The following is a 21,769-nucleotide window of genomic DNA, read 5'->3' as shown; positions in this document are numbered from 1 at the left end:
CCTCCGCCCGTAACGGCATTGAACCCGTAACCAAACTTTGATGCAAATGATTTACTGTCAAAGTCTATATTGGTCTGGGCTTTCATTCTGCGGTTTCTCTGTCCTCTGCCAGAGTTGTCTCAGACTAGAAGCTTCCTAATCATCTCCACCCAACTCCCAAAACTCCTCTCTAGAGTATCCTCAGCACTTATGTAATCAATTTGTGCTGTAATCATTTACACTCAAGTGTCCTTAAATCTGTTCTTCCCAACTATGCTGTCAACTCCTCAAGGACAAGGACCATATCTTTTTCTCCTTATAACAAAATCTACTTCAATACAGTAAGAGGGTGGCAAGAAAACTTGAAGATAGGAAAATAGCAAATACTAACTGCTTGCTGCTATTGAATGTCATTTAATGTGACAGTTAAAGATGACATACATAAAACATCCAGCTCCATTCCTGGCCCACGGTGAGCATTAATGACAGTAGCTATTACTACGTGACTATGCTTCTCGACCCACAGTTGGTAGAGCACACTCTCCTAAGTGGCTTTTCCAGTAAACAGTGTTGGATCTATGCTGATCTAACCACAATCCTTTGCTCTGTCCTGTATGACCGCCAGCATTCAGTTAAAACAAACGGCTGGGGCTTGCATGGCCATCTGTGGCCACAGAACAAAGCAAAGCAAATGGGGGGAGGAAAAGGGAACAAAATCCTCGACCCTGGCCTTGCTGGTGCTGGGCACAAGTCCAGGGCTTCCCAACATTTTCCCCCAGTGGCAGGCTCATAAATGTCCACATTTGCTGTTCTCAGCTACTAGGTGGAGATGTTCATCATACTGACTGAAGAAACTAGGACAGAGAAGGCAGGAGTGTGATGTGGGAAATGTGATGAATAAAAGCACTGGGAAAGACGACAGCTGGCTACAATAAATAACGGAGAGAACACAGAAGAGTTGTACGCTCAGAATCTCGGGACTCCAGGTTCTGTTGTGCCCACACTTCAGAGATATGCTGAGCCAGGTCCCAGCTTGAAACAATGAACTGAGGTCGGGTATAGTGGCTGGTGCCTGTAATCTCAGCACTTTGGGAGGCCAAGGCCAAGGTGGGTGGATCAGTTGAGGCCAGGAGTTCGAGACCAGCCTGGACAACATGGTGAAACTCCATCTCTAAAAAATCAGATGGGTATGGTGGCATGCACCCATAGTCCCAGCAATTCAGGGGACTGAAGTGGGAGGATCATTTGAGCCTGGGAGCCAGAGGTTGCAATGAGCTGTGATTGAGCCAGGGCATGCCAGCTTGGGCAACAGAGTGAGACGCTGAAGAAAAAAAAATAACAAAAAAATGAAAACAAAAGGAAGGAAGGAGGAAGGGAGGGAGGGAAGAAAAGAAGAAGATAGTATTTTAAAAGAATAAAAATTAAAACAAAAAAAAGCAAAAAACTTTCAATAAAAAAAAAAAAAAAAAGAAAGAAAGAAGGATCTGACTATAGGGAAAGAGCAGAGCAGCTGTGGATTCTGTGCAGCCTGGGAAGGAGCCACACCACAGGCTGGGAGTCCTTTCCAACCACTCAGTCTCAGCAACCAGACACCCCCATCCAGCTGGAGAGCTGTTAAAAGTACTGCAAAGTTCTGAAGGGCAGGAGCTATATCTGTGAGGTTTGCTGCACACTCTAGTGCCATGGGCAAAATGTGTTTGCTAAAGATGCTGTGGCCAGGGAGGTGGCTCACGCCTGTAATCTCAACACTTTGGGAGGCCAAGGTGGGTGAATCACGAGGTCAGGAGTTCAAGACCAGCCTGGACAAGATGGCAAAACCCCATCTCTACTAAAAATACAAAAATAAGCTGGGCATGTTGGCAGGCACCTAAAACGCCAGCTACTCAGGAAGGCTGAGGCAGAAGAATCGCTTGAACCTGGGCAACAGAGGCTGCAGTGAGCTGAAATCATACCGCTGTACTCCAGCCTGGGTGACAGAGTGAGATTCTGTCCAAAAAAAAAAAAAAAGGGTGCTGTGACAATAACAATGGGGTGTAAGACAAGATTTGCTTTGCGGTTTCCCAAGTTGGCCATTCAGTAGACCTTTCCCACTTACTTTGCTGAATGACTTCATGGTTTTCTCTTCTGTCAATGACTTAGTCATCCATTGCTGGGCCCCACTGAGCTGGTCATCACCTTTGATCTCCACAAAGTTGATTTCTTCCCTCCCTCGGTTCCTCTTGCCCTGTAGCCGCTTAAACTGGAAAATAAAAAAAAAAAATGCAGGAGTCAGGAATCTAGGCAAGGGGATCAGCAGATGTCACTAAAGAGCCAGAGTTTATGGAATGATTTTGTGACTCACCAATCCCAAGGTACCCTCAGTCCTTCTCTCCGTCCTTTCACCCTGCCATCTACCAAACTCCCTTGATGCCAGATAAAAGGCTACTTCTACTCAGGTCTCCTGGACCCAGGGAAAGGGAAGCTAAGAGGTATCTCCAAACGTGAATGAGTGCAGAGAACCAGTGGCATAAATTTGCACTCAAATGGTATCTGCCTACCGCTATGCAATATATCCATGTTACAGACTGGCACACGTAGCCTTGAATCTATTTTATTTTTAATGGCATCTGCTTAAAAGGACTGTATACAGTTTCCATATTAAGAATTCAGAGTAGGCCAGGCAAGGTGACTCACACCTATAATACCAGCATTTGGGAGGCCAAGGTGGAAGGACCATTTGAGCCCAGGAGTTTAAGACAAGCCTAGGCAACAAAGTGAGACCCCCTCTCTACAAAAGAATTAGCCAAGTGTGGTGGTGTGTGCCTGTGGTCCCTGGGAAACACAGCAAAACCTCACCTCTAAAAAAATTAAAATAAAAAATAAAATTCCAAGCCCCCGAAAAAACACAAAACTCTGGGATTTTCCCTTTAAAAATCAGTTCTTTGTCCATCTCTGTTCCTTCTAATTGTTCGGTATCATCAAATCAACAGACCCCACACGAGAGTGGACATTACAGACAACAAATGTGGGGCTGCATAGAAAAGAAGCCTCATGCACACACACAAGTTGAGCTTTACTTCAAAAGAGTTTTTTTTCTTTACTTTTCTGCTGGCTTCTCGACATGGATCAAAAGAGTTTTTAAGGGTAAAGAAGAAAAAAAAAAGTCCAGTAAACTTTCTAGGAGACTGTTACTCTTTCCTCCTAAAAAAAAAAAAAAAAAATTACAAATCACACAAGTCATCCAGAGGTGTGCCTCAAAAGGAATGTGGGCGAAGCAGAATCGAATTTTAAAACTCAGAAGCTTCAGTGAGACCCAGACCCTGATCTCAATATTAGTGAGGCCTTCTACCCTCACTCTACCTGTAAGAAACTGACCTTTCCACTAAGTGGGTTCTCAGCTAGGCTTAGCTGGTTCCCAAAGAAACCAACTATCAAACTTGCCAAGAAGGAGAGTGGATGGACACACTATCAAGCACAGGCAGAAGCATGCAAAGGGATGGATATGTTTCTAGGAAAAAGTAAGCAGAAAAGAGTTATTTTTTATAAGAACCTCCATGGAGAGGTAACACCCTCTATTTCTGCAGATTCCTCCTAATAGGCTGTGACTTACCTGCAGATAGAACAGTATTTTATATCCTCAATAAGAGCCTGAAAGTCACAGGACATTGTCCTCTTACCTTTCCTTTTGCTGAAGCTTGGGAAAGCTCAGCAGCAGGGAGATACCATTATGTGAAACACAAGGGTTACTTAACATAGCTGCTTGGTGCCTCCCCAAATCCATTCTCCCTTTCTTCAGTGTGAATGAATCCAAAATTTTTCCTGGGCATATTACCATACAACTAAAACACTGTATTTCCTAGACCCCTTACAACTAGCTGGATGTGGTGGCTCACACCTGTAATCCCAACACTTTGGGAGGCCAAGAGGGGCGGATCACTTGAGGCCAGGAGTTCAAGACCCACCTGGGCCAATGTGGTGAAACTTTGTCTCTACTAAAAATCCAAAAATTAGCTGGGCATGGTGGTACACGCTGTAATCCCAGCTACTCCTACTCAGAAGGCTGAGGCACAAGAATCGCTTGAGCCTGAGAGGCAGAGGTTGCAGTGAACTGAGATCATGCCTCCACACTTCAGCCTGGGTGAAAGAGCAAGACTCTGCTCCAAACAAAAACATTAAAAAAAAAAAAAAAACCCAAACAACTAGATATGGCCACGTGAGCAGATTCTAGTCAGTGAGATCAAAGTGGACATGCTCTTATGAATGTTCAGGAAGTCTCCTAGAAAGCGGGGGAAGTGTTCCTCCTCTTTCTTTCTCTACCCTGCTGCATCTCCAACGCCAGTGCGACGCTGTAGCTTTCCTTAGCTGCTATCATGGACCATAAGAATAAAGGCCACGGCCTAGGGACAGCAAAGTGATAATCAGAAAGAGACTGAGACCAGGCATGGTAAATCACCCCTGTAATCCCAACACTTTGGGAAATCAAAGCAGAAAAATTGCTTGGGCCCAGGAGTTCAAGGGCAGCCTGGACAACAAGCAAGACCCCATCTCTACCACCAAAAAAAAAAAAAGGGACTAGCTACCCAACTCTGTGGAGCTGCAAAGCACCCCTGGCCTGCCTACCTATATCCTTCTTCCATGAAGAAAAAAGCTAACTTCCTTTATAAGCCACTATTATTTCGTTTCTCAGTTACATGTTGCCAACCTAATCCTGATACAGTTTTGTCTTTTGTGTGTGTGTCTTTTTTAATTTCCTTTGGCTTCAGATGTGAAACATGGTGCCCAGGGGTCAAAGATGGTCACTTGCAGCTTTGTTAACTTACTGCTTCGTCATCAATGAAGGAGGCATCTGGGGCAATTTCCTGTGGGGGGACCAGGGCCGGGTCCTGTGCAGGATAGTAGCCACCACTGTAATAATCCTGCAGCCAAAGAGGAAAGAAAAACACACCAAGTGAGGGCAGAGTTGGACAGGGGACAGTAAGATGTGTCCAGAAACAGAATATCCTCATCAAACAGGCAATGGTGAGACACCCACACTACAGCTTCCTCAAACAGACCAGTTAAAGGCATAGATCCCAAGGACCTACCCTGTAACTCAAGAACAATTCCTACAGCTTTTCCAATCTACACTATCCAGACAGATGGGTATTTTTTAGCCAAGGGGAAGAAGAAATAAAGACAGTCTCTCTTGCTTCAATCTACACCCTGCTCCCTCAGCTACTTCCTAAGAGCAACTCTCACCCCTCACCTCTACCATGCCCTCAGCCCTGCTCCTCCTGCCCATAAGATGCCCAATGAGCTGCAATGCGAGCAGGGACAAGAAGGCATATGTCATGCCATTCCTGCTCCTCATTCTAGTTTAGTCCTGTGGATACAGGGAACAGTCTAGACGGGGTGGGGAGGTTGCAGATCTCTGATTTAAAATAACCACTATTAGGAATGTAAGGAAACTTACAAAGCAGGTTTGTTTACCAGATTTTTAGCTCAGGAATCCCATGATTCCCCTCAGAGTTGAGTGGCTCAGATGTTGTTGCAGACCCTAACGGAAGAGGAGGGTGAAGGCAATGGCAAGGCCCCTGCTTGGCCAAGTCAGGCAGCCACAGGGCCAATAAACTCTTTCCTCCTTGCCTACACTTTTTCCTAACTCTTCCACTTCATCTTAAATTCCATGAAATGCACCACTAAGAACATTCGTTTTATGATGAGGTAAATGAAAATGGGTTTAATATTCACTACATGAAAATAATATATAAAAATCCTGAGCAATTACAGTATAGATTTTTTTTTATAACGGTATTCACAATAAGATACATTTAAGGCCGGGCGCGGTGGCTCACGCCTGTAATCCCAACACTTTGGGAGGCCGAGGCGGGTGAATCATGAGGTCAAGAGATCGAGACCATCCTGGTCAACATGGTGAAACCCCGTCTCTACTAAAAATACAAAAAATTAGCTGGGCATGGTGGCACGTGCCTGTAATCCCAGCTACTCAGGAGGCTGAGGCAGGAGAATTGCCTGAGCCCAGGAGGCAGAGGTTGCAGTGAGCCGAGATCGCGCCATTGCACTCCAGCCTGGGCAACAAGAGCAAAACTCCTTCTCAAAAAAAAAAAAAAAAAAGAAATAAGATACATTTAAATTTCAGCATCCCCTAGTATACTTAAAATGTTTTACTTTATGTAGATTATCTCAATGATGTTTATAACTGCATATAGAATTCCAATTCGTTGGCTGGGCGTGGTGGCTCATGCGGGTAATCCAAGCACTTTGGAGGCCAAGGAGGGCGGATCACCTGAGGTCGGGAGTTCAAGACCAGCCTGACCAACATGGTGAAACCCCATCTTAAAAAAAAAAAAATAAGAATTTCAATTTGTTGGCCGAGTATGGTGGCTCATGCCTGTAATCCCAGCACTTTGGGAGGCCAAGGCAGGTGGATTACCTGAGCAAGACCAGCCTGACCAACATGGTGAAACTCTGTCTCTACTAAAAGTGCCAAAATATTAGCCAGGCATGGTGGTGGGTGCCTATAATCCCAACTACTTAGGAGGCTGAGGCAGGAGAATCGCTTGAACCCAGGAGGCGGAGGTTGCAGTGAGCCAAGATCAAGCCATTGCACTATAGCCTGGGCAACAACAAAAAAAAAGAATTTCAATTTGTTATTCATTTGCTGGGTGTAAATCAGTGGTTCTTGGATTGAAATAGCATCTTTTTGTTTTTCTGCTAAAGAAGTAACAACACTTATTATCGTCCTCCTCCATCCTTTTTTTTTTTTTTCTTGAGACAGAATTTCACTCTTGTTGCCCAGGCTGGAGTGCAATGGCACCATCTCAGTTCACCGCAACCTACGCCTCCCAGGTTCAAGTGATTCTCCTGTCTCAGCCTCCCCCGAGTAGCTGAGATTATAGGCACATGCCAACACATCTGGCTAATTTTTATATTTTTAGTAGAAGCAGGGTTTCACCAGATTGGCCAGGCTGGTCTCCAACTCCTGACCTCAGGTGATCCACCCACCTCAGCCTCCCAAAGGATAACCAGCATGAGCCACCACGCCCCGCCTATCTTCATCCTTCTAACAACAACCTTAAGGGAAGATATACTGTCTCTGCTCAGCCTATAAGAAACAACAAGGTTTAACAGCAAAGATTTAGGAAACACAATTGTTTTCAAAGTATTTGGTCAGAACAGGTTCTCTTCAAAGCCCTCCCTCCTTACTCATGCCCAAATTGAAAATAGTAACACTGACCACTCAGAGTCACAGTGGTTGAAGGGACTTAAGTCTTCCAACCATCCCAGGCCGGCAGTAAAACTTGCTGAAGCTGCCCAGTCCATGGGGCCAGCCAGCTGCCTCTGTTCAACCCCACCACTGGTGCCAGGTCCCCCAGCTCCTCCTCCTAGGAGCCCTCTACATCTTGGGAAGCTCTAACTGCTAGGAATTATCTCTTAAACCTACTCACAACCTGGAATTCTATACTTTCACTCTCTGAGGCCATCTGGAACAAATCTAAACAGCTCTTCCAAACAGGTGAATAAAAAGTTACAATCGGCCGGGCGCAGTGGCTCACGCCTGTAATCCCAGCACTCTGGGAGGCCGAGGCGGGTGGATCACGAGGTCAAGAGATCGAGACCATCCTGGTCAACATGGTGAAACCCCATCTCTACTAAAAATACAAAAAATTAGCTGGGCATGGTGGCGCGTGCCTGTAATCCCAGCTACTCAGGAGGCTGAGGCAGGAGAATTGCCTGAACCCAGGAGGCGGAGGTTGCGGTGAGCCGAGATTGCACCATTGCACTCCAGCCTGGGTAACAAGAACGAAACTCCGTCGCAAAAAAAAAAAAGTTACAATCACCACTTACTAAACATTCACTATTTTCCAGGAACCACCATGCTCGGCTAATGTAATTCTTTTAGCAAGCCTTTGAGGTGCGCTCAGATATCCCCTTTTACACCTGAAGAATCTGAGACTGAGAGAGGCAGTTAAGTAACTTGCCCAAACTCGGCTTGTGATTCAAACTTAAACCACCCTCAGGATTCACTTTATTCTTACTTTGCACTCAACCCTCCAGATTCCCTTCTTTCCTCCTCCGTCCCACCTCTCCCTTCCTGTTTTCTCAATACTCCTCACCTCTGGAAACTCTTCTTAGACTAAGTGCTATCTAGAAGTCTATGCCATAGCTCCCTTACCCACATCACCCACTTTTGAGGATGCTATCCTGTAACTCTAAGATTAGAGACCAGTCCTCTTCCGCCTTCTCCTCACACGTCTCACCAGCTCCCACAAACAGATTTTGTTTTTAACATAGGGGATGTGCTCCAGGACACCGGTCTAGGCAAAAATTTTACAGCTAAGACCTCAAAACCACAGGCAATAAAATAGAAAGTCGGCCAGGCATGGTGGCTCACGCCTGTAATCCCATCACTTTGGGAGGCGGAGATGGGTGGATCACATGAGGTCAGGAATTCCAGACCAGCCTGACCAACATGATGAAACCCAGTCTCTACTAAAAAATATAAAACTAGCCGGGCATGGTGGCAGGCGCCTGTAATCTCAGTTACTTAGGAGACTAAGGCAGGATAATTGCTTGAACCCGGGAGGCAGAGTTTGCAGTGGGCCAAGATCATGCCACTGCACTCCAGCCTGGGTGACAGAGCAAGAATCCATCTCAAAACTAAATAAATAAATAAATAAAAACAGGACAGGTGCGATAGCTCATGCCTGTAATTCCAGCACTTTGGGAGGCCGAGGCGGGTGGATCATTTGAGGTCAGGAGTTCAAGTCCAGACTGGCTAACATGGTGAAACCCCACCTCTACCAAAAACACAAAAAAACTAGGCGTGGTGGCACATGCCTGTAATCCCAGCTGCTCAGAGGCTGAGGCAGGAGAATCGCTTGAACCCAGGAGACGGAGGTTGCAGTGAGCCAAGATCACGCCACTGCATTCCAGCTGGGCAACAGAGCGAGACCCTGTCTCAAGAAAAAAAATAAACAAATAAATAAAATTAAATTAAAATAATAAAAATTAAAATACAAAAATTAGCTGGGCGTGGGGGCAGGCACCTGTAATCCCAGCTACTCAGGAGGCTGAGGCAAGAGAATCTCTTGAACCTGGCAGGCAGAGGATGCAGTGAGCAGAGAGTGTGCCAACTGCATTCCAGCCTGGGCGACAGAGCAAGATTCCATCTAAAAAAAAAAAAACCACAAAAACCAAAATTTGACAAATGGCAGTATATTAAACCAAAAAGCTTCTGCACAGAATAGAGAGACAATATGGAGAATGAGGGAATATATTCATAGATAGATATATCTGACAAGGGATCAAACTGAAGAATATACAAGAAACTCAAACTTAACAATTAACTCCTGATCACGAGGTCAGGAGTTCGAGACCAGCCTGGCCAAGATGGTGAAACTCTGTCTCTACTAAAAATACAAAAATTAGTTGGGCACAGTGGTGGGTGCCTGTAATCCCAGCTATTTAGAAGGCTGAGGCAGAAGAACTGCTTGAACCCAGGGGGCGGAAGTGCAGTGAGCCGAGATCAAGCCACTGCACTCCAGCCTGGGCAACAGAGCAAGACTCTGTCTCAAAAAAAAAAAAAAAAGAAGCAACAGAAATCAGAAATGGCCAATAGCTATATTTGTAAATGCTCAACATCACTAATTATCAGGCAAATATAAATCAAAACCGAAATGAGATACCATCTCACACCAGTCAGAATGGCTATTGTTAAAAAGTCAAAAAATAGGCCGGGCGCAGTGACTCATGCCTATAATCCCAGCACTTTGGGAGGCAGAGGCGGGTGGATCACGAGGTCAAGAGATCGAGACCATCCTGGTCAACAAGGTGAAACCCCGTCTCTACAAAAAATATAAAAAATTATCTGGGCATGGTGGTGAGTGCCTGTAATCCCAGCTACTCGGGATGCTGAGGCAGGAGAATTGCCTGAGCCCAGGAGGCGGAGGTTGCGGTGAGCCGAGATCACGCCATTGCACTCCAGCCTGGGTAACAACAGCAAAACTCCCTCTCAAAAAAATAAAAATAATAACAGACACTGGCAAGGCTGTGAAGAAACAAGAACACTTATACAATGCAGATGGGAATGTAAATTAGTTCAGCCACCGTGGAAAGTAGTTTGGCGATTTCTCAAAAGACTTAAAACAGTTGTTCTTGCGCCTGCCTGGAAAGTTCCAAAAAATGAAATAAAAAATAAAAAAAATAAAAAGAACTTAAAACAGAACTACCATTCAACCCAGCAATCCCATTACTGGATATATACTCAAAAGAATATGAATTGTTCTACTGTAAAGGCCATGCACACATGTTCATCATGGCACTATATGCAACAGCAAAGACAGAATCAACCTCCGTGCCCTCAACGGTGGACTAGATAAAGAAAACGTGGTACATATATACCATGGAATACTACACAGCCATAAAAATTGAGCAAAATCCTGTCCTTTGCAGCAGCATGGATGGAGCTGGAAGCCATTAAGCAAATTAACGCAGAAACAGAAAACCAAATACCACATCTTCACTTATAAATGGGAACTAAACATTGAGCGCATGGGGACACAAGGAAGGGAACAGACACCAGGGCCTACTTGAGTGTGGAGGGTAGGATCAAAAACTACCTATTACAGCCAAGCGTGGTGGCTCAGACTATAATCCCATCACTTTGGGAGGCTGAATCAGGAAGATCACTTAAGGCCAGAAGTTCAAGACCAGCCTGGCCAACATGGTGAAACCCTGTCTCTACTAAAAACGAAAAAATTAAATTAGCGGACATGGTGAATACACCAGCAGTCCTTGCTATTCGGGAGGCTGAGGCAGGAGAATTGCTTCAACCTGGGAGGCGGAGGTTGTGTGAGTTGAAGTTGTGCTACTGCACTCCAGCCTGGGCGACAGAGCAAGACTCTAACTCAAAAAAATATATATATAAATACAAAAATTAGCTAGGCCTGGCAGTGGTGGTACACACCTGTAGTCCTAGCTACTCAGCAGGCTGAGGCAGGAGAATCACTTGAACCCGGGAGGCAGAGGTTGTAGTTGAGCTAAGATTAAGCCACTGCACTCCAGCGTGGGTGACAGAGTGAGACTCCATCTCAAAAAAAGCCAAAAACCTATCTATCGGGTACTATGCTCATTACCTGGGTAACAAAATAATCTGTACACCAAACCCCTGTGACATGCAATTTACCCACATAACAAACCTGTACACGTACCTCCTGAACATAAAATAAAGGTTAGGAAGAAAAAACATGTATGTATCAATCATAAATACGGACAAATATGGATCAATAAAAAATAAATAGATTGTCTTCAGAATAAAGGTGTCATTTATGTGGTTCACCGTGTCAGACTTCAAGATTAGGGCAATTTAGATTAATATAGTTCAGAATAAACGTATGTTCTGCAGCCCCCTAATAAGTACAGAAAAATCAGACACCGGAAGGTTAATTTAGCCAAAGTGACACCACAGAGGCTGTATCACTAGCTCAAAGCTCTCCCTGACCACCATGCTCCAACATTCCCTCACCTGCCCTCCATGCTCCTACTCACCTGATAATAAGCACCAGCGGCATTGGCATCGCCATATGTGGAAAACTGATTGTAGCTGTAGTCGTCCCCAGGCTTAGGCATCCAAGGGGCGCCACTTGAGCCTGCTGCCATCTTGAATTCAAGGGGGGCATTGGCTGCATCGTCCTGGAAAGCCGGTTCTGGTTCCGTGCCTGGAGGCAGCTCTTCGGGGACAGTGGGGATGGGATAAGGGTATGGCTCAACTCCAGGTGGCTCAGCCTTTTCAGGGAGGGAGAAAAAGTTTTCAGGGGCTACTTCCTCATCACTGTCATCCTCCTCCTGAGTGATCTGCTTTGTCACCTGCAGGGCAGCACTCTTGGCAGCAGCCTTGATAGCAGAGGGCGACGGAGTGGTGGTTGTGGTGCCCACAACAGGGGCAAGAGAGGAAGTCTTGGTCTTAGACACTGCCAGTCTGGAGGGCTTAGTATCAGGGGAGCCATCCGAGGGTTTTCGGGAGAAGGCATGGGGCAGGAGCAACCTGTTAGTCTCTTTCACAGTCAGGTTTTTAGGTTGGGGAAGCAAGGCAGACAAACCAGTCCCCTCGCCGGATCCCTGGTGAGCCCGGGTTTGGGGTAGGAGGAAAGAAAGATGACAAGTGAGATTTTATGTACGAGCATCACCAAAAACAACAATTACAGATAAGTCCTCCAGCCTAAAATCTTAACAGCCCTTCTTTCCTCCTTACCTCCATCCACTCAGATTACCCAATCTGGGCTTGCCTACTCCTACCTCAGGCCCTTCTGCTGGCTGCTTCTCCCAAGGTGAGGTATCATTACTCTTCTCTTAGACTCCATCCCAGCCCAGCTCCACTGCCCTCTTCCACAGAGCCTTCCTCAACTCTGTGTCTTCAGCAAACACGATGCTCTTAACCCCACAATGTCCTTCCTCCCAAAAAGCCCAGGTCTCTCTCCAGCTCACTGCTCAACCTCTCTCCATATCCTGAAGGGAACTTTTAACACGAGAACCCTCTCCTTCCTTTGGAATGCCACCCAAAATCAAGAACAAGGTTCTGTCCAAAAGAGACAGTTAATAGTATTGCCAAAAGTCCCTTCTCTGCTGGGAACGGCAGCTCACGAGTGTACTCCTAGCGCTTTGGGAGGCCAAGGAGGGCAGATCACAAGGTCAGGAGTTCAAGACCATCCTGGCCAACATACCGAAAGCCCATCTCTACCAAAAATACAAAAATTAGCTAGGCGTAGTGGCACACACCTGTAATCCCAGCTACTCGGGGGGCTGAGGCAGGAGTATCGCTTGAATCTGGGAGGCAGGGTTGCAGTGAGTTGAGATCACACCACTGCACTCCAACCTGGGCAACAGAGTGAGACTCTATATTAAAAAAAAAAAAAAAAGTCCCTTCCCCTGACCAAGGGAGTAAGCTAACCCTGCATGAGACCCCTCAGCAGTGCTATTGATGCCTAGGAAAAAGTGGAGGCCCAGCATGTTGGCCAAGGAAGCAGTCAGTCCAGAGACTGCAAGAGGCCTGACACAGCTTCTTCCAGCTCTTTAAATTGCTCTCGTTGTCACGATCCCCAAAGCAAAGAAGATAGGATTTCCTTTCTCTTTCCCTACCCCACTTAAATGGGAACCTGAAGCCTCAGCTCAGGTGGGGCAGATATCTTTGGACTTGAATGCTAAGGGTATTATTTCTTGAGTTGGAGTCTCACTCTGTCGCCAAGGTTGGAGTGCAGTGGCACAATCTAGGCTCACGGCAACCTCTGCCTGCCAGGTTCCAGCAATTCTCTGCCTCAGCTTCCAGAGTAGCTGGGATTACAGGTTCCCACCGCTATGCCTGGCTAATTTTTGTATTTTTAGTAGAGACGGATTTTCACCATGTTGGCCAGGCTGGTCCTGAACTCCTGACCTCATGATCCAGCTGCCTCTGCCTCCCAAAGTGCTAGGATTACAGGCATAAGCCACCACCCCTGGCCTGAAAGGGTTTTTGTAAGATCATCTTCAGCTCTTTTCAGACTTACTCGGCTTGCAATTTCCCTAATCTAACACATTATTGCTTTTTTTTTTTTGAGACGGAATCTCACTCTGTCGCCCAGGCTGAAGTGCAGTGGCACAATCTCCACTCACTGTAACCTCTGCCTCCTGGGTTCAAGCGATTCTCCTGCTTCAGCCTCCCGAGTAGCTGGGATTAGACACCCACCATTATATCCCGCTAATTTTTGTATTTTTGCAAAGACGGGGTTTCACCATGTTGGCCAGGCGGGTCTTAAACACCTGATTTCAGGTGATCCACCCACCTCGGCCTCCCAAAGTGCTAGGATTACAGGTGTGAGACACCATACCTGTCAACATTACAGCTTTTTACAGAAATATGTAATTTAGTGCCATCATACATACAGAGGTAGTTTTGTCAGCCAGAAATTAGTGTATATATGCTCTATTTTTTAATCTGAAGACAATCCCCAACCCTACCAAAGGAAAGCCCTATAGATATGGCTTATTAGCTTGTTTTTTTTTTTTGGTTTTTCTTTTTTTTTTGAGACAGAGTCTTGCTCTGTAGCCCAGGCTGGAGTGCAGTGGTGTGATCTCAGCTCACTGCAACCTCCACCTTCCAGGTCCCGGTTCAAGCAATTCTCCAACCTCAGCCTCCCAAGTAGCTGGGATTATAGGCATGAGCCACCATGCCCAGCTAATCTTTGTATTTTTTAGTAGAGACAGGGTTTCACCACATTGGCCAGTCTGGTCTTGAACTCCTGACCTCGTGATCCACCCACCTCAGCCTCCCAAAGTGCTGGGATTATAGGCGTGAGCCACCGCCGCGCCTGGCCTTTTTTTTTTTTTTTTGGTTTTTCAAGATGAAATCTTGCTCTGTCACCCAGGCTAGATTGCAGTGGCTCAGTCTTGGCTCACGGCAACCAGGTTTAAGCAATTCTCCTGCCTCAGCCTCCGGAGTAGCTGGGATTACAGGTGCCCGCTACCACATCAGCTAATTTTTATATTTTTAGTAGAGACAGGGTTTTACCATGTTGGCCAGGCTGGTCTTAAACTCCTGACCTCAGGATCCACTTGCTGGTATTATAGGCATGGGCCCCACCGCGCCTGGCCTTATAAGCTTGTTAATGCCAGAGTCAAGCATTTAACTTTTAATCTGTAAACTAATTGGCCCAGCCCACCGGAGTTCCTATTACTCAAAAGAATCTCAGATTCTGCTTTCTCTATGCTAAAAGGCCAGGTTGGCCCATTTTGGCCTACATTTGTAGGGCTGAGGGAAATGCCAACTGGAAAAGGAGAATGGAATAAGGTCACTGTGTCACTATCTTAGAGTACCAGTGTACTCCGGCTCTCTCCGCCAAAAATGCCCAGAGTGAGTAAAATAAGACATCGAGTCAAGCAAGCCACACAGAATAGCTCATCTGGAGAGTGGGCTCTTCTTGCTGTGTGTGTTCACAAATTTGGGTTAGTTCGGCCTGGCAGTGCCCAGAGGCTCCAGTTCATAGAACCAGACTGAGGTATGAGCAGGGCACACCCTCAAGCTACCTTTGAAGTGTCTGACTTCTCAGATGTCTGCGATCATGGCTGCATCGCTTTGCAGTGCTGGGTCCCCACTCAGCTTTAAGAGCTCAGAATTCCTCTATCTACTCATGTCTTCCTACCATCTGGAAGACTGTTCTTTACAGTCTTTACAGTGGGGGTACCTTCTGAGCCAGTCCACCTCCTCCTGGAAGCCATCCTGGTAAGAGGACAGCCTTTGCTCAGTCTCAGCACGCCAGCTTCCTCCATGACTCCTTTTTCGGAAGTACAAACACCAGCCTCGCCAGTTATCTTTCTAACTTCCAAAAAACCACGTCCTTCTAAGACTGCTCAGAGGTGGAAGCAACATTTAACCGAGTCAGGAGAACGGGCAGCTTCGTATACTTGAGTCACAAGACAACCACTTTATAAAAGCAGGACCACTTCTGTTTTTCCCTGAGACATATGATCAACATGAAGTTAGTGTATAAATCACAAAGCGTGGAAAGAATGGGAAGAAACTCCTGGGGGCCAGGATAATGGTACTGAGATGAGGGGAAATAGAAGCAAACAGAGGAAAAATCATCTACTAGCACTGTCTCCTCGAGGACTTCGGCTTTCAATTACAAAGAGATAAGTGCAGCAGTTAAGATTTTCGACTCAATAGTCAGAGTGGCCGGGCATGGTGCCTCATGCCTGTAACCCCAGCACTTCGGGAGGCTAAGGCGGGCAGATCACCTGAAGTCAGGAATCCAAGACCAGCCTGGCCAACATGGTGAAAACCTACCTCTACTAAAGATACAAAATAGTAGCCAGGCGTAGTGGCACCCGCCTGTAATCCCAACTACCTGGGATGCTGAGGCAGAAGCATCGCTTGAACCCAGGTGGTAAAGGTTGCAGTGAGCCGAGATTGTGCCACTGCACTTCAGGCTGGGTGACAGGGTGAGGCTCCGACTCAAAAATAAATAAATAAATAAAAATAGTCAGACTGCTCGAGTCTGAATCCCAGCTCTGCTCACACTAGTTGTCTGATCTTAGGCAAGGTCCTCAGTTTCCTCAGATGTAAAACACTATGACAGGGATGATACCACTATGACTTAGGCACTGTCATGAGGATGAAATCAATTAAATGCTAGTAAAGCACTTAGAACAGTGCCTGGTACACACAGTAAGTGCTATTTCAGTGTTTATTTTCCAGGTTAAAAATGAGATAGGGAGATAGACAATTTTAACATCATTTTGACTAATCCACTTATTCTACTCCCTAAATAATCCTTTCACACCAGATGTAATGAACTGAATTGAGTTACAATGCCTCTCCCTACCACTGCCTCTCTTCCAGGAAAGGTAATACCAGCATGTTAAAGCCAGGAACAGTGTGGCGTGCATAGAAATGCACAAGGTCTGAAATTATACAGAAAAACAAAGCCGAACCTAAACAGTCCTCAAATATTCATGTTTGTTCTAAACCTAATTTGAAAACTGCTAGATACAGTTAAGTCCTATCTTTCAGGTAACAATATGGGAAGAGAAAAAAATGGTTTGTGTCACAGCTTACCTGAAGGATAGTTTTCTTCTTTGCGGGTTCATCTTCCTCAGAATCTGACTAAGAGAAAAAGAAAGGAAGTAAGGCCTCCCTGTTTTAGGGCAGTAAACACATTACATAAAGCACATGAAGGGTTGGACAACACAGGCCATCCTGTCTGTGCCTCGGTTCTGTACAGACGTACACTCACCCCAGGCCCAGTCAAACACAGCTTCCTTCCTGATCTCAAATAGCTTCAGAAAAATTGGGGTATGCCTTGGCCTCCCTTGACTGAATCCCCCTACCTTCTCAGACCTGTTGCACAGACTTTTTGGCTTCAATTTCTTTTCTGTTAAATTAACACTATTTCCTCCCGTTTGGTCCTTGGTGGAAAGAAAAAGCTATACCCACTCTTCTTCTTATAACTCTGTCCACTAGAAGATGAATGGGAATTGGCCCACAATCTCACCCAATCTCGGCTTCACTTTTAAAACCACTTATATAGACTACATAACCACAAGGCTGGGGAACTCCAGCGGGATTGAGTGGTGTGTTAACTACTCTTCTATGAGGCATTAAAGGTCAAAGCCATTGGAGAAATCCATTCCCTCTCCAAGTATGATCTATCGTCTGACACAGTTGTTCATGATCAAGAAGAAGGCAGGCAAATGATGACCGTGAGGGTCTGGGACAAGACAGCAGGTCATCTGTGTTATCCTTCTGACTCATCAGGATTGTTTCTAAGACAAACTCTCACACTAAAAAATAGCTATACTTTTAGCTCCATCTCAGTTCCTCAGCACCTTCAGGTCTAGCAGTGATGTGGGGGATGTGAATAGCTTTAACATTTTTATTTTAAAAAATTACTCCCCCAGCCATGAACCTTAAAGATTTCCATTTGTTCCCAGGGCCTTGGTTTGGATTTCTGTAAATAAAAAGGCAATTACTCAAGAATCTCACATCCCATTCATCTCCAAGAGTCTGTGACAATTCAAATCCTCTGTTCTATACTCACTCACTCTCATATCTCACAAGTTCCTTTTTGAATTCATCTATTCCCAGGGGCTTTCAATCATAATTATCTATTATATTCAAGATACTGTGGGTGGGGGGCAGTGGCTCACACCTGTAATCCCAGCACCTTGGGAGGCTGAGGTGGGTGGATCACCTGAGGTCGGGAGTTCAAGACCAGCCTGACCAACAGGGAGAAACCCTGTCTCTACTAAAAATACAAAATTAGCCAGGCATGGTGGCGCATGCCTGTAATCCCAGCTACTCGGGAGGCAGAGGAAGGAGAATCGCTTGAACCAAGGAGGCAGAAATGCAGTAAGCCAACACTGTGCACCACTGTGCTCCAACCTGGTGACAGAGTGAGACTCTGTCTAAAAAAAATTAACAATAAAATTACCATATGACAGGCTGGCAAGGTGCCTCATGCCTGTAATCCCAGCACTTTGGGAGGCCAAGGTGGGGAGGACTGCTTGAGCCCAGGAGTTTGAGACCAGCCCAAGTAACGTGGTGAAATCCCGTCTCTAATACAAAAATTAGCCAGGCGTGGTGGTGCATGCTCCTTGGGAGGCTGAGGTATGAGAGAATTGCTTGAACCTAGGAGGCGGAGGTTGCAGTAAGCTGAGATTATGCCACTGCACTCCAGCCTGAGTGACAGAGCAGACTCTGTCTCAAAAGAACAAAAAAAAAAAAAAATTAGGCCAGGCATGGTGGCTCACACCTGTAATCTTAGCACTTTGTGAGGTCAAGATGGGAGAATCACTTGAGGCCAGGAGATCAAGATCAGCCTGGTCAACATAGTGAGACACCCATCTCTAATATTTAAAAATAAGACAAAATAGAAAATAAAAAAGAGGGACCTCACTCAGAAATGTTTTACTAAATAAAAATTTAAAATAGGCCAGGCATGGTGCCTCACACCTGTAAACCCTTTGAGAGGCCAGGGCAGGCAGATTACTTGAGGTCAGGAGTTCAAGACAAGCCTGGCCAACATGGTGAAACCTCGTCTCTACTAAAAATACAAATATTAGCTGGGTGTGGTGGTACACATCTGTAATCCCAGCTACTCGAGAGGCTGAGGCAGGAAAATCGCTTGAACCCAGCCAGCAGAGGTTGCAGTGAGCCAAGATCGTGCCATTATACTCCAGCCTGGGCAACAAGAGCAAAACCGTCTCAAAAAAAAAAAAAAAAAATGATCATATGACAGCTTAGGCAATATGGCGAAACTGTCTCTACAAAAAATACCAAAATTAGCTGTGTGGTGGTGTGCGCCTGTAATCCCAGATACTTGGGGGTCTGAGGTGTAAGGATCACTTGAGCTATAGTGAGCTGTGATTATGCCACTGCACTCCAGCCTGGGCAACAGAGTGAGAACTTGCCTCAGAAAAAAAAAAAAAAAGAAAGAATTACTATATGATCCAGTAATTTCACTTCTTTTTTTCTTTTTTTTTTTTTGAGACATAGTTTTGCTTGTCACCCAGGCTGGAGTGCAATGGTGCGATCTCAGCTCACCACAACCTCCATCTCCTGGGTTCAGGCAATTCTCCTGCCTCAGCCTCCTGAGTAGCTGAAATTACAGGCACGCGCCACCATGCCCAGCTAATTTTTTGTATTTTTAGCAGAGACGGGGTTTCACCATGTTGACCAGGATGGTCTCAATCTCTTGACCTCGTGATCCACCCACCTCGGGCTCCCAGTAATTTCACTTCTCTAGGGGTTTGCCTAAAAGATTTGAAATCAGTTTGCCAAAGAGGTATCTGCACTCCCATGTTCACTGCAGCATTATTCACAGTAGCCAAGTTATGGAACCAATCTGAGTGTCCATCAAGAGATGAGAGGGGGCCAGGAGCGGTGGCTCACGCCTGAAATCCCAGCACTTTGGGAGGCCGAGGCGGGTGGATCACGAGGTCAAGAGATCGAGACCATCCTGGTCAACATGGTGAAAACCCGTCTCTACTAAAAACACAAAAAATTAGCTGGGCATGGTGGCGCGTGCCTGTAATCCCAGCTACTCAGGAGGCTGAGGCAGGAGAATTGCCTGAACCCGGGAAGTGGAGGTTGCGGTGAGGCGAGATCGCACCATTGCACTCCAGCCCGGGTAACAAGAGCGAAACTCCGTCTCAAAAAAAAAAGAGATGAATGGATAAAGAAAACCTGGTGCATATATACACAACGGAGTATTCAGCCTTAAAAAAAGAAATTCTGCCATTTGCAGCAACATGGATTGAACGGGAGAACGTTATGCTAAGTGAAATAAGCCAAGTACACAAAGCAGACAAAGAGCACGTTCTCACTTATATGTACAATCTAAAAGAACCTCACTTCACAGGAGCAGAGAGTACAATGGTGGTTACCACTGGGGAGATGACGGTCAGAGTACAAACTCAGACAGGAAGAGTAAGTCTGAGGGTTTTTTGAGATCTACTGTACAGTATGGTGAATACAGTTAACAATAGTGTATTAAACATTTCAAAATTGCTGAGAGTAAATTTTCAATGTTCTCACCACAAAAAAAAATGAGGATTTGAAGTGATAGCTATGTTAGTTTATTCTACAGTATTCATAATCCTAACATCATTTGTATCCTATAGATACAATTATAAACGGTCAACTTACACTAAAAATGTTTAATGCCCTTAAAGAATCTGCTCTTTGTATTTGTGCTTCCTCTCATGTAAGTCCTTCCCCTTGCCACTCCCACCCCCCATATCACTGCCACCTGTCATTCTCTTCCCAACCTGCATTCTGTACTTCCTGACTCAAAACTCCCAAGAAGTCTCTCTGATGAATCTCACTTTGCTCTTCTTCACTGGGTGTACCCACATCACTCATTTGTTTAGGGTGGCATCATATTAACTGGGGTTCATTTGTGCCTGCTCCATAAACATGACATTTTTCACATATATTCTTGCTTTTACTCTGACAGCGAAGGGTATTTCTTACAGTTGAATACTCCCTCCCAGTAGTCAGTACACAGTGAATTCAATTACTAAGTCCTGCCAAATATATTTCTTTTTTTCTTCTTTGAGACAGTCTTGCTCTGTCTCCCAGGCTGGAGTGCAATGGCGCAATCTCAGCTCACTACAACCTCCTTTACCCAGGTTCAAGCAATTCTGCTGCCTCAGCCTCCTGAGTAGCTGGGATTACAGGCACCTACCACCACACCCAGCTAATTTTTGTATTTTTCAGTAGAGACAGGGTTTTGCCATGTTGGCCAGGCTGGTCTCGACCTCCTGACGTCAGGTGATCCGCCTGCCTTTGCCTCCCAAAGTGCTGGGATTACAGGCGTGAGCCACCACACCCTGCCCAAATACGTATTTCTTTTTAAAACCCATAAGGGAAATCCATCTTGGTATCTAAATGTGGGGATAAACAAAAGGGGAAAGGAAAGGACAATCATCTACCAAGTGCCTCCTACGTGTCAGGCAATTTACTCACTTTTCATTTAATCCTTACAGTAAGGTTTCAAAGCAGGTATTATTATCTCAACTTTATAGTAAGGAAAGAAAGGCTCAGAGAGGTAAAACAGGACGGGGCAGAACCAGGATCAGAACCAGTTCTGGGGCCCGTGCTTTTGCAGGAACACCACACTGAGCCATCTGCTGTCCAGGTCTGCGATTTACACTCACTAGATCCCACACGACACAGCTGGAGAGCATGAGGCACAAAATCAGAGGCACACGTCTGAGCCTCGGCTCCGCCACTTACTGGCTGAGGGATCCCGCTAGTTAACCTCCCAAGCCTAAGCTGCCAATAACACTGACCCACGGCACCACCACAGCAGCTACGGTCAGTGAAAAGGATACAAACTAAAATTCTAAACAAAGTTCAAAAATCACTGTTTTTCTGGTTTGTCAAGATGTCAAACTCACCTAAGAAAAGACTTATGCACCTAGCACCTAAGCATTTTCTACCTTTTCTCTCTATTCTAAACTAACTCTCATTGCCTCTTACAGACTCCTGACCATCTCTCTTGTCTTTTGACCATGAAAACTCAGCTCCTTTCTGGCAGACCACACAAGAACCACCTCACCATGGGGTATACAGGTTTTCATGGAGTCCCCGAACACGTTTAAACTTTGATATCCGGGCCGGGCGCAGTGGCTCAAGCCTGTAATCCCAGCACTTTGGGAGGCCGAGGCGGGTGGATCACGAGGTCATGAGATCGAGACCATCCTGGTCAACATGGTGAAACCCCGTCTCTACTAAAAATAAAAAAATTAGCTGGTCATTGTGGTGCGTGCCTGT

The 21,769-nt window shown here is 45.7% G+C and overlaps 1 protein-coding gene across 1 annotated transcript in view; it reads right to left on the bottom strand.

The window, feature by feature from the left end:
- Nucleotides 1-21,769, bottom strand: part of PRCC (proline rich mitotic checkpoint control factor) — a 35,241-nt gene that overhangs the window by 4,428 nt on the left and 9,044 nt on the right. The window contains exons 2-5 of the mRNA XM_002760116.7: nt 16,547-16,594; nt 11,509-12,078; nt 4,779-4,874; nt 2,075-2,218 (exon numbers count right to left, since the gene is read on the bottom strand). Coding sequence (XP_002760162.1) covers nt 2,075-2,218; nt 4,779-4,874; nt 11,509-12,078; nt 16,547-16,594 — 858 coding nt within the window. The remainder of the gene's footprint in view (nt 1-2,074; nt 2,219-4,778; nt 4,875-11,508; nt 12,079-16,546; nt 16,595-21,769) is intronic.

Source organism: Callithrix jacchus, chromosome 18 (genome assembly GCF_049354715.1).
Source record: "Callithrix jacchus isolate 240 chromosome 18, calJac240_pri, whole genome shotgun sequence".
Lineage (NCBI taxonomy): Eukaryota > Metazoa > Chordata > Mammalia > Primates > Cebidae > Callithrix > Callithrix jacchus.
This window is presented reverse-complemented; position numbering and strand designations above follow the sequence as displayed.